This window comes from Heloderma suspectum, chromosome 17 (assembly GCF_057233095.1).
Source record: "Heloderma suspectum isolate Gila_16-S chromosome 17, 16-S_ref, whole genome shotgun sequence".
Lineage (NCBI taxonomy): Eukaryota > Metazoa > Chordata > Lepidosauria > Squamata > Helodermatidae > Heloderma > Heloderma suspectum.
The window spans coordinates 22,010,963-22,023,698 of NC_139474.1; the positions used below are offsets into that span (position 1 = coordinate 22,010,963).

The 12,736-nt window shown below is 49.4% G+C and overlaps 1 protein-coding gene across 1 annotated transcript; it reads right to left on the bottom strand.

Annotated features, from left to right (window-relative positions):
- Positions 1-6,939: 6,939 nt before the first annotated feature.
- On the bottom strand, positions 6,940-12,063 carry LOC146334721 (uncharacterized). Its single transcript, XM_084823667.1, has 6 exons — positions 12,052-12,063; positions 11,147-11,303; positions 11,006-11,068; positions 10,106-10,224; positions 9,077-9,236; positions 6,940-7,264 (listed from the first exon to the last, which is right to left on the bottom strand). Exons 2-5 carry the CDS (start codon positions 11,253-11,255, stop codon positions 9,108-9,110), a joined length of 420 nt encoding a protein of 139 aa, XP_084679793.1. The 5' UTR covers positions 11,256-11,303; positions 12,052-12,063; the 3' UTR covers positions 6,940-7,264; positions 9,077-9,107.
- Positions 12,064-12,736: the final 673 nt, after the last annotated feature.

The following is a 12,736-nucleotide window of genomic DNA, read 5'->3' on the forward strand; positions in this document are numbered from 1 at the left end:
CAGACCGAATGGGATGTCTGTTTAGCATCTCTTCTGTTTTCCCACTCACTCAGCACCAGTTATTTTCACACCGCTGACAATATTCCTGGCTTGTTGCCCTGTTCCTTCACGCCACCCCAGTGCCTTAAGGAAGGAGTGGCAAACCCTTTGGGGGGCAGAAGGCCAAACTGGTTCTGGGCAAGTGCACTGGGGGGCCTGTGCTAGCAGCAGTTGGGGCCACACCCCAACGTTGCCCAGGCAGCCCCACTGCTGGCATGCAGCCCCAACAGGATTGCCCCCAGAACCAGCTTGCTCACATGCACACGCACGCCCTGCCCTCCCCCACTGAACGGAGGCCTTTGAAAAGCCTTGTTGAAGCAAGAGAGGGGCAGTTGGGTGGGTTCACAGCATTGGGGAGGGGAGGGTTAGTCACACACACACACACCAAAAATGCCCCACACACTGTAGTCAGTATCTTAAAAGCCCCCACTACACCACGGGAGGGAGGAAGGGAAATCTCTTATCCCCAATCATTGAAAGAGAGGGGTATGTACGGGGAGAAGGGATTAGCACAGGGAGGCATAATAGCTGCCTTCAGGTATCTGAAGATGGAGCAGCAGATGTGGTCTCACTTGCTCCTGAGGGCAGGACTCAAACCAGGGGTTGGAAATTACAGGGAAGCAGATTTTGGCTAAACATTAGGGGAAACTTCCCAACAAGCTGCCTCAGGAGGTGACGGGTTCTCCTTTGCTGGAGGGAGTTAAGCAGAGGCTGAAGGGCCGTCTGTCAGGGATCTGGAGCTGTGCCTTGCATTGCAGAGCCTGCATGGAGAAGGGGTGGACTAGATGATCTCTGAGGTACCTTCCGATCCTATAATTCTATTATTTTATGGATGCCCACTCCAGGAAGGCTTGCCTTGACACTTACATTTTTCACCTATATATTCGCCAAGCTTTTATTTATTTATTTATTTATTAAATTTATTAATCGCCCATCTGGCTGGTCACCCAGCCACTCTGGGTGATGTACAAATATACACAATAAAACAGTTTAAAACAATAAAATTCTACAATAAAAACATTTTCTAAAATACCCTAACCCACCCCAAATGCCTGCCTGAACAACCATGTTTTTAATGCACGGCGGAAGCTCATTAAAGAGGGGGCATGGCGGAGTTCCCTAGGGAGGGAGTTCCATAGAGTGGGGGCCACCACAGAAAAGGCCCTCTCCCTCGTCCCCACCAGTCTAGCTGTCCTGGCTGATGGGACAGAGAGGAGGCCATCCGAGGCTGATCTTGTTAAGCAGCCTGTCTGGTGCTGCTGGAGGCGCTCCTTAAGATAGGCTGGGCCGGAACCATATAGGGTTTTAAAGGTCAAAACCAACACCTTGAATTTGGCCTGGAAAACACCTGGTAACCAGTGCAACTCCTTCAGCACTGGAGTGATGTGATCTCGCCGGCGGCTGCCTTTAATCAGGCGAGCCGCCGCGTTCTGTACCAGCTGCAGCTTCCGAACTGTCTTCAAGGGTAACCCTACGTAGAGCATAGGGGGGCATTACAGTAGTCTAAACGAGAGGAGACCAGGGCATGTACTACCGATGGGAGCAGATGGTCGGGAAGGAAGGGGCGCAGCCGCCGTATCAGACGGAGTTGATACAGCGCTGTCCGGCTCACAGCTGACACCTGAGCCTCCATGGACAGCTGGGAGTCCAAAATGACCCCCAGGCTGCGGACCTGGTCTGGCAGCCGTACCCCATTCATCACCAGGTCAACATCCCCCAGCCTCCTCTTGTCTCCCACCAAAAGTACCTCGGTCTTGTCAGGGTTGAGCTTCAGCTTATTCCTCCCCATCCAGCCACTCACCGTCTCCAGACATTTGGACAGGGATTCCACGGCCAACCTTGGTGAAGATTTGAATGAGAGGTAGAGCTGCGTGTCATCCGCATACTGATGACTCCGCACCCCAAACCTCCTGATGATAGCCCCCAGCGGCTTCACATAGATGTTAAATAGCATCGGGGAGAGGATGAAACCCTGTGGCACCCCACATGTGAGCGCCCATGGGTCCGAAACCTCCTCTCCCAGTGCTACCCTCTGGTACCTGCCGGAGAGGAAGGACCGGAACCACCGCAATACGGTGTCTCCAATGCCCAACCCCTCCAGGCGGTCCAGGAGGATACCATGGTCAACGGTATCAAAAGCCGCTGAGAGGTTGAGGAGAACAAGGAAGGAGCATTCGCCCCTATCCAGAGCCCTCTCATATCATCCACCAAGGCGACCAGGGCTGTTTCTGTCCCATGCCCAAGCCTGAAGCCCAACTGAAATGGGTCTAGATAATCGGCTTCTTCCAAGTGTGCCTTCAACTGCATCGCCACCACCCACTCAATCACCTTGCCCCAAAATGGCAGATTTGAAACTGGGCGAAACTTGTTCAGAACTTGGGGATCCAAGGATGGCTTCTTTAAGAGCGGCCTTATCACTGCTTCCTTGAGGGTGGATGGCATCACTCCCTCCTCCAGGGAGGCGTTCACCACCACCCTGATCCCCTCACCCAGCCTCTCTCTGCAGCTCATAATGAGCCAAGATGGGCAAGGATCAAGGAAGCAGGTGGTCGGCCTTACAGATGAAAGCACCTCGTCCGCTTCATCAGAAGGAAGAAGCTAGAACCAATCCCACAAAACCGGTGTGCCACAGCCACAGGCCGCCTCTTGCTCACTAACTGTATCCACAGCGCATGGAATAACACCCCTGATCCGATCAATTTTATCTGCAAAGTGCCTTGCCAAGGCCTCACAGGAGGCCTTAGAATGCTCTAGCGGTTCCGGAGCCACTGGATCAACCAGGCTCTGGACCACTTGGAACAGCCTCCTGGGACAGCACTCTGCAGACGCGATAGAGGCAGCATAATACTCCTTTTTTTGCTGCCTTCGCCACGTGGCAGGCTGAAGATACAGCTCTAGCCCGTGTCTGATTGTCTTTGGAGCGAGACTTCCCCCAAGCGCGTTCAGGATTCCACTCAGATCCATAAGATGCCTGGGGCGGACCACTTTAATGGGTCCTCCACCCCTGTGGGGGGGTTGTGGAACTGACCATGAGGTGTTAACCTGATCTGACCATGACAAGGGGGTGGTGGATATATCCCTGACTTCCAGATCACTCCCCGCTTTTCCAGAAACAAACACAAGGTCTAGTGCATGACTGGCTGCATGGGTGGGCCCAGTTGGAATATGGTGCAGCTCCCAGGAAGCCATGGTCTCCATGAAGTCCCGAGGTGCTCCTGTGAGGATGGCCTCTGAATGTACGTTGAAGTCCCCCAACACCAATAAGTTAGGGGACTGTACACGCACATCAGAGACCACCTCAAGCTCCTCGGCCAGGGAGTCAGTCGCGCAGCGGGGTGGACGGTACATGAGCAGAATTCCCAGACTGCCCTTCGGGCCCAACCTCCAGCACATGCACTCAGCACCTTGGTCTCTCAGAGAGGGGGTCTGGTGAAGACCAAGGACTCCCGGTACATAACAGCCATTCCCCTTCCCCGATCCCCAGCCCTCGGCTGCTGTGTGCGTACGAAATCCAGCTGGGCACATGGCCGCCAGAGTTGGAGCAGCGGCCTCAGCCAGCCAGGTCTCCGTAACACATGCCAGGTCCGCACCCTCATCCCGGATCATGTCATGGATGACAGATGTTTTCTGGGTAACAGACCTGGCATTGCAGAGCAGCAAACAAAGGCCAGAAGGTGGCGTCACGCCTAGGAGTGCACAAAAGTCACTTACCTGGTCTCGCAGCTTTTCGCGGTGGGGGGGAGGCACTTCGCTGCTCTCCCCCCGAAATTCAGGCCAGGGGGGAGGCTTCCCGCCTCGCCTGGCCGAAATTCAGGCCGGGGAGGAGGCGCCTCACCTTGCCCGCGAAATAAAAAGTTTAAAAAAAAAACAACGCCCCCGTGATAGGCTACGTGATGATTAACGTAGCCTATCACGGCTAGATTTGCAAAGTCAGCCGTGATAGGCTACGTCAATCGTCTCGTAGCCTATCACGGGTGACTTTAAAAAAAAAAAAGTGCGTACGCAAATGGCGGCCCCCATAGGGAGCCTCCATTCGCGTTCCTTATTTCATCGCTGTAGTCTACATAAATCTTTACGTAGACTACGGCGAAAATAAGGGCAACGCAAATAGCGTTGCCCTTATTTTCTCCGTAGTCTACGTAATCTTTACGTAGACTACAGCAACCAAATAAGGAACGCGAATGGCGGCTCCCTATGGGGGCCGCCATTAGCCGTACGCGCTTTTTCTTTTTAAGTCACCCGTGATAGGCTACGTGACGATTTACGTAGCCTATCACGGCTGACTTTGCAAATCTAGCCGTGATAGGCTACGTTAATCGTCACGTAGCCTATCACGGGGGCGTTTTTTTTTAATTATTATTGGAATGGCGGTGGCGGCAGCCGGTCGAAAGATCGGCTGCCGCCCCCGCCCCTGACGAAGACCCGATGAACCGCCGCCGGGACCCGCCGCCGGGAGGGACATTCGGCAAAGGTAAGTCCCGTCCCGGGGGTGTGTGCGGGGGGCGGGGGTGTGCGGAGAATTTCTCCCCAAAACTTCTTCGGGGGGCCGAACACGTTGGCGCTTGGCCCCCCGAAGTTTCGGGGAGAAATTATCCGCCAACCCTAGATCCTTTGGCTCTGGACAGGCCTGGAGCAGGGGACAGATACTAGACATCTCCCCCTTGTTCCCCTTACCTGGCATGGCCTGCCCCTAGCGCTCCGCCAGCGCCTGCCGCCCAGCCTCGGTATGTTCTGGCCCCCAACACTCTCCCCACTGCCTCCATCAGGTGGACACATGCCCCCTCGCTCCCGCCCATCAGGCAGGCTACCCACCCGTAAAAACACATCTTTTAAGATCTGTTTAGTCTCTTGAAGCCACTGTGTGGTTTTTAGCTCTCCCTTCTGGACTGATTGTGTTTTACATGTTGTCTTTTGTTCTTATCAATTGGTTGTATTGTTTTTATCTTTTTGTTAGCTGGCCAGAGATCATTTGTATTAAACGGTTGGAAGATACAGATATATACAAAAGTTAAAAAAAAAAGAGGGACCATAAAGTTGGAAAGGACTGTGGCAGCTGTATTTCCTGCTCAATGCAGGAAAATAGGTGGCTACATCTTCTCTTCCAGGCCAGACAATCTAGTCTACCCACCGGTGTCTGTGATGGCGGACTCTTTCCCCGTACGCCAGCGGTGTTGAACTGCTTTTAGTCTGAGGGCAAAATTCCATTGTGCAGAGGCTCTGGGGGGCCGCATTCCAGTGGTGGGCAGGGCCTAAGGCAAAGGGGGCGGGGCCAAAATGCCAGCCCCTTTTAGCTTAAAGCTCTTCCTGTCGGTATCTAGGTCTTAGGAGAGGCATTTCAACCTGTTATCATGTGGGGAAATGGTGTGGGAGCCAGGAAACCACCAAACAATTGTCTGCCCGGGGGAAGGAGGCCTTGTGGGGCATGTCAGAGGGCCAGCTTGGAGCCCCAGGCAGCCTAGGAAACCAGATGCTCAGGGAGGATGCTTCTGACTGAGACAAGGTTGCCAGCAGGAGATGGTCTTTTCTTTCTTTCTTTCTTTCTTTCTTTTTCCTTCCTTCCTTCCTTCCTTCCTAACCTCAGCCAAGAAACCAGCAGCTCAGTTTTCCCTGCCAGCTGCAGCACACTATGAACTGAAGCCTCAGATGCCTGTGGAAATGACAGTAGGAGAGTCATTTCCAGGACAGCCATGGTGCAGAACAAGAAATGGCTGGGGCCCCACGCCCTCAGGCACCGTGGGGCAGCCTGAGGAGCCCTGTCACAGGGGTGTCTTGCCTGGGCCCCTAAAGACCCCCGTGGCCCCATGCTGAGGCCTGCCTCAGTCCCTGCCTCTCCTCCCTGGGCTCCCCAGAGCACAGGCCACAGTAGAGGCTCAGAGAAGTCGTCAGAGCACCTGCTTGGCTGCCAGGGGGCCCTTTTGCCCAGGGTCTCCTCAGGAGCAAGGTTCTCCTTGGAGGAAGAAGCCCCAGCTGCAGACAATGAGGAAGCAGCCCCAGCTGCAGTTGCTGACCCAGGAAAAGAAGCAGCTGAGAGCAGGTATATCAGCCCGCAGTTCCCTCCCAGACCTTTGCTGAGTTAAGAGTTTCCTTTGAGCTCCTTGCTTCAGTTCCTAGGCAACCTAATAACTATTGTTGTTTAAATTTAATTGGGGGGGGTAATAATGGTTAATGAATGGGGGTTGTGATTTGAAGGTGCACAGATTTGGAGCAGGATACGCATAAACACAACAGTGTGTGATTTACACGGGCCCCACCATTCAGCTTTTCTTGGCACCTTTTCTTTTAAACATCTTGGCGCAGATTTCCAGAGAGACAGTCCTTGTGTTAGTCTGTTGCAGCACAAGCAACAAAGACAGTCTTGGGGCATCTTAAAGACGACAAATGTATTGTGGCAGAAGCTCTCAAGGACTGCACTCCAATTCATCAGATGCATGAGGTGTTAACCTGTTGCTTACAGGTTTATTTACACATTGTTGGGCCGGGGTGGGGGATTGTAAACAGAGAGGTAAGAGGGAAAGCACAAAGTACAGACAGTGATAATTACCTCATTTACATTGGTGAAAACATCAGCTGGCAGTAACACAGATATCCTTGCACTGCTGAGCTGATTCATACATGCAGTCTGATTTAAAAACATGACAAAACACCCTTTGTTTCTTTCTCAAACCACAGGAGAGAGAGTTGAACCTCTTGACAAATTGTTGTTCAACTGGTTCACATTGGAATCTGTCTTTGAAGTTCCTGTGTTAAAGAATGGCCACCATAAGGTCAGTAATACACAGTGTCTTGGGAGGCTGAAGTGTTCACCAACGGGTTTTTTAATATTGCCACTTCTGATGTCAAGATTTATGTCCATTTATCCCAATTAGTATCAATAAAGCAACTGTTACACAAAAAGGCCATCAGATTGGATGGTAAAAATGCCATCCATTTATTCCACAGTGTCAATAAAGCAACTGTTATACAACAATCCCATCTGTCCACCATTGCTGTCTCTACCAAAGGAGACTCAACCAAGGTTGCTTTTCAAGGTTGCCCCTGAAACTACGCAGCCTGTCAGGACAGGGAGAGTGTTAATGTACTTGATTCTGTAAAAAGAAAACCAGCTAATTGAGCTTACATGGCGGCTCCCAGGATCGAAGTTCGATACCTTGCCTAATCCGCATTGGTAGAGCCAGTCATCACTGCAGAGAGGCCCTGACAAGGTGTTGTTGTCATTACAGCCGACCTGGAAGGACAGAGAGAAACAAAACCAGTTATGCATTAGTTCAGGAAGTGCAAATTACATCAATTTGCTTAAAAGTGCAGAACAAATGAAATTCTTCAGCATCCTTATTCTATACGAAGTACCACTGGCTCAGCAACAGACAATGGACTTCCCTTTTAGTTTGGCCGTGTTTCACTTCTAAGAAGCGGTGTCCAGAAACCATATCCTACTCATTTTGAAGGTTCTCTCTCTTGATGGTCTAATCAGAGTGGTTCCATTTAGAAATTTCTCAACTTGCTCAGTAATAATTGAATAATTATTGAACCCTTAAGTAAAACCACCAACAGAGACTCTAAGGACCATCCAGGAGACGATTGTGTAATAGGGTATATTAAGGTTCCTCTGTTCTTTGGAAACAACCATTGTTACAGGGGCAGAATCTATTGTTTGCTGAGATTTTATTATATCTACTATCTAAAGGTTTAGAGTGCAGAACACTGAACAGTGCAAAAGAAAATGCTTTCCTATATTTGGGGATGGATTACCAGTTTAAATAAGGCATTCCATTTTTAAAGTTTGGGCCTGGCAAACTCAATGACTGAGATCATGGACCCTATGCTACTCCATGGAGCTCTTGAACATCAGTATCCATTAGCCCCTGTTTAGCCATACATTTGGCTGTCCCCATTTCATAGATAACAAATAGGAAGCGAATCGCCCCACTGAAACAACTTTTTTCACCGCTTCCTTCTTCCAGGATGACTTTTAAGAAAGCATCATCAACTGGAATAGAAAGGAACTAGGAGTAAGCAAGAGTCACAGTGAAACCAGAAATGGATAGAATTAGGGGTGTATGAAACACCTACCTGGTTCCGCGCCAGGCAATCTGCGGTGGGGGGGAGGCACTCCGTCCCGCACCCCGGAATCCTGCCCAGCCGGCTCCAAGCCGCAGAGCCACGAGCCGGCTCTGGCCGCCCACAGCCGGACATCCGGCCACTGGGCAGCCCTGCAGGGACGCAAATGGCAGCTGTCGTAGCCGCCGCCATTTGCGTCCCTGTATTGAGCCGTGATAGGTTACGTAAGTATTTACGTAGCCTGTCACGGCCTCTGCAGGGACGCAAATGGCATCCCTGCGTTAGCCGTGATAGGCTACGTAAATATTTATGTAGCCTATCATGGCTATGAAGAGGAGGAAGCGAATGGCGGCCGCAGGACGGCCGCCATTCGCAAAGCAGCGCGGACGGGAGCAGGTAAGTGCTCCATTTTGCGCACCTTTCGTGGGTTGGGGGGCGGGGGCTTCATTCCGCGACAGATTTCGGGGGGCCAAATGCACTGGCATTCGGCCTCACCAAGATCCGTCGTGGAATTCTCTGACATCCCTAGATAGAATATGTCCATGCCAACCAGTTCGTGAATGAAATCTCTGTCATTCGAAACCCCTTGCCTCCAATGTTTCTAAGGATGCTTCTATTTGAAAATTTGAATAATGTTGGATAACTGATGGATAGAGTGAGGTGAATCTTCATTAATAACACAATCAGTTCTCCAACTAGTGGCTCACTGCAGATGAATTGGGGGATTTCTCCTTCCCTCTCCTAGTTACTCCCAAAGACATCCCTTAAAAGATCTACTAACTCTGATATTCTTTTTGTGAAGAACATCCTTAGCATTGTATATTCTAGCTGCTTATTACCTGAAGCAAAGGTTATAATTGTTCGAGCAGAGTTGCAATTATAAAAGGGGTATTCTACTGCTAGAATACTTCTCAAGTTAAAGGTATGGTATGGAAACTGAAGCCACGATGAACTTTATGCTTCAGTTGTGGCAACATACCTTTTGCTTTGAGTGATTCATAAAACCCAAGTTATATTGCAGATTTTAAACAACGACGGCTCACAGGCTGCATTTCTGCTTTTGCTCCTGATCTGCCTTGGTAGAGCCAGTTATCACTGGGGAGGGACCTTGTCAGGGGGTAACAGTCATTCTGGCCAATCTGGAAGGACAGAGAGAAATAGAACCAGTAATGAGTTAGTCCAAGTGTGAATTATGGCAGTTTGCTTAAAACTGCAGACCAGATGAAATTCCCCACCATCTTTATTCTATATGAAGTACCACTAGCTCAACAACAGACAACAGACATCACTTTTAGTTTGGCTGTGATTCATTTCTAAGAAGGGGTGTTTGGAAGCAGTGTGTTATTCTTCATCCATAAAGCTCTCGCTCTCTCTGAATCCTGGAAGGTGGGTTGTCATTACCACATAGTGAGCAGAAACCACTCTGTGCATGGTCAAAGCGCTCTTTTCCCCTTCACATTGGAATGGAGCCAGCAGAAACAGAGATTTGAGGTACATCTTCACACATTATTTCCACACAGTTTGGAGCAATGCCAGAATAACACTATTGTGGAACCGGGATACAGAAATAAAAATTACCCTGTGCTATAACACTTAAAAATTCTGCACCAAGATGTTCAAAGTCCTGTGCCAAGAAAAGCTGAATTGTGCATCTTGCACAGTATTTCTTCCAAAAGTTTTGCAAACTGAGCTCTGCTTTTCAAGAGTACTAGCCCTACCATGTTAATGACCCCCAAGGACCAGTGCCTGACCAATAGACCCTCTAAAGCCCAGATCCTAGTTCTGTGTTCTCTCTCTCTCTCTCTCTCTTTGTTCCTATTTTTTTTTAAGAGATTGTTATGTACTTCTACAAACTTTGGGGTTCCCCCAAGCATGTTGATACCTCCCTCTTCTTTCTCCATGGCCCCATTTTGACTCTGTTTGTGTCGGCACCTACCAGCCAAGTTCGCTATTAGAAGGAGTGTTAATAATAAGCCAAACACAACACCATTCTGCAAGTTAACCTCACTCGGTCATATTTTTTTCCTCTGAGGCGCCTCTTCCTCCCATTCTTCCTCATCGTCTTTGGGTTCTCTGTATGATGAAGCTCAGCAAAGCTTCTCTCCGTTGGCACTGAAGAAACCACAGCTGTGGAGTGACGCGAAAGAGGTTATTCCATTGCATTGACTGAAGCTTGCATCAAAATTGATAAAGACAAATTCCTACCTCTGTCCACCTTTCCAGTTCTTTTCTTTCGTATAAAAACTACACACAGGATGACTCATACAATGGCCACAGCAACAATGCACAGCAGTGTCCACCACCACTTGCCTGCAATGAACAACCTTTGGGGGGGGGGGGTTCTTGTTTTAGCAATAATCAGCTTGCCTCTCCTGCCCCCCCCCCCCCCGTGACTAATGACATCAGATTAAATTATGAAAGTAAGCAAGTAGGCTCAATTTGCATTTCAGTCATTCAACTTTTCTTAGCATGGATTTTTCAAATGTTGTTTTTGCTTGAGTGTACATCACCCAGCCCTGCCTAGGCATCCTCTTCCAGCTGTTAAAACCACCTCAGAGCTCCCTTGGCTGAAACAAGATGCAGTGAGGGATGTGTTAATGATCCCCAGTAGCCCAGTATGCAGGATTTTCTCCCAAGTGAGTACACCACATAAAAACTGGAGGCATAGAAGATTTTTCTTGGGGGGTGGGGCAGGGGAGCTTGAGTGGAAGTCAGCATACACTGCTATTTCCCCTTTGTTTTATCTCTCACCTGTTAGCAGAATAGCAGAAATACTCTTTTAAGGCTAAGTTGCTGAGGATTTGGCCCCCAGGCCAGAGGTTCCCCACACCTGGTCTAAAGTATTCACCAGCCCCAAGGCCCCCTCATGGATAATGGGGGAAGTGAGGAAGGGAAAGGAATTGCTTACACTCCACCTGAGAGGTGCTGGAGCTGGACACGTTGGACGAGCTGTTCTTCTGAGCGGCAGCTGCTAGGGAGAAAGAAGCAGCGTCTTATTCCACACTTAGCTGCACAGCGAACCGGCTTGCATGGGGAAAGGACTGCTTACCAAAGACAGTGAGGCTGAACGGGAATTCTTCGGTCTCGTATGTAGCCTTCAAAACTCCCGTCTCGTTCTCCTGCAGAGCCTTGATCCGTAGCGTGGTCTCGTTAACCATGACTAGCTTACTCCTGTCTTTTGGATCAGATGGCTCCGGCCTTCCATTCTTGAATACAGCAAGTTCATAGGACTCAGCCTTTTCGGGATACATGTCCCATTTAATCAGAAGCACAGTTTTTCAAGAGGTTATTGTTACAGGGAAAAGGGCTGAATTTCCATGAAATCCAGTCACAGCCTTAAATATTGGATAAGCTACCAGTCCTAGTTTAAAAAAAAAAAGGAGGGGTGATAGGAAAGAAATGTTTTTATGCAAAAGGTTGATGTTGATGCTGCTTTTCTCTCAGGAAATTGATCGCCAAAATCCCCCCCCCCTTCCCAGCTTCAGATCAGCAGAACAAGTCATTGTATATTTGAATAGTATCAAAAATATTATCTTTTAAAATTCAGTGCTGCCTTTCTCCTTATTTGATCCATAGATCGATGGATTTAATCGATCAATCATGTTTGATTTCCTTGTCAGCTCTTTGAAGCACGTTGATTGCTCTGTTTAATTCAGTACTTCTCCACTCTAAACCCCTGCGATTGTGGGGGAGGGAGACTAAAGGGTGCCGTGGCTCAGTGGCAAAGCCCCTGCTTTACATGCAGCAGGTCCCAGGTTTGATCCCCGGCATCTCCAGGTAGGGCTAAGAAAGAAATCCTGCCTGAAACCCTGGAATGCTGCAGCTGCCCGTCAGTGTCGGCAATACTGGGCTAGATTAACCATTGACATTATAAATGTAAATAAATGTCAATGTTAAGCGAATAAATTCTGCCAAAGGAGCTACTCCCATTTGCTGATTGCTCCTTCTCAATACCTGTTCCTGGGGAGCCTCAGTGGGAGGAGAGGGCTATTGCCTTCCCATCTAACTTTTGGAGTTCCCAGGAGGCATCTGTTTGGTTGCCGTGGGATGCAGGAGGCCGGACTTGATGGCAATTTGGTCTGAACCTGCAATAGGGATGTATGAGAATTTCATTTCAGTTCTCAAATCACTCAAAAATGGCCCGTTGGCAAGTCTGAATGCTAATACAGATGGGAGGGCACGTTCCCTGAAAATGTTTGCAAATTTCTGAACTTGTGTTCACATTTGCAAAACAAGTACTTGAAAAATGCACAACTTTCTCAGAATGCAGAGCTTTTCCCATTCGAACAAATTGAAAAAGAGTTTGCAAACAAGAACGGGAGCGAGCTGAACCGAGCTTTGAAGTAAAGTTTGGAGAATGTCAATGAGCTCGAGCATCCCTGGTCCTCTAGCTAGCAGCACCTCCCTTTTCTACTTCTCTTGACCCCTACTTGCCTTTGATGATGTACCCACCTCCTTTCTCTCTTATCCTTCCAGCACCTAACCCAAGCCTCTTCCAGGCCACTCACCTGCTTTTAGCCCAGCAGACACCTCCCTCACCCACGGGGCTGGCCCAAGACATAGAATCATAGAATCATAGGGTTGGACGGGGCCTACAAGACCACTGAGTCCAACCCCCTGCTCAGTGCAGGAAGCCTGA

What these genes read in the sequence shown, in the direction of transcription:
- LOC146334721 (XM_084823667.1), bottom strand. Translation starts at nt 11,255, where the DNA reads ATGGTTAACGAGACCACGCTACGGATCAAGGCTCTGCAGGAGAACGAG. An exon ending in CAGCACCTCTCAGGTGGAGT is followed by an intron (nt 10,225 to 11,005) that starts GTAAGCAATTCC and finishes GTCACTCCACAG; the next exon opens with CTGTGGTTTCTTCAGTGCCA. An exon ending in GAGGAAAAAAATATGACCGA is followed by an intron (nt 9,237 to 10,105) that starts GTGAGGTTAACT and finishes CTGTCCTTCCAG; the next exon opens with ATTGGCCAGAATGACTGTTA.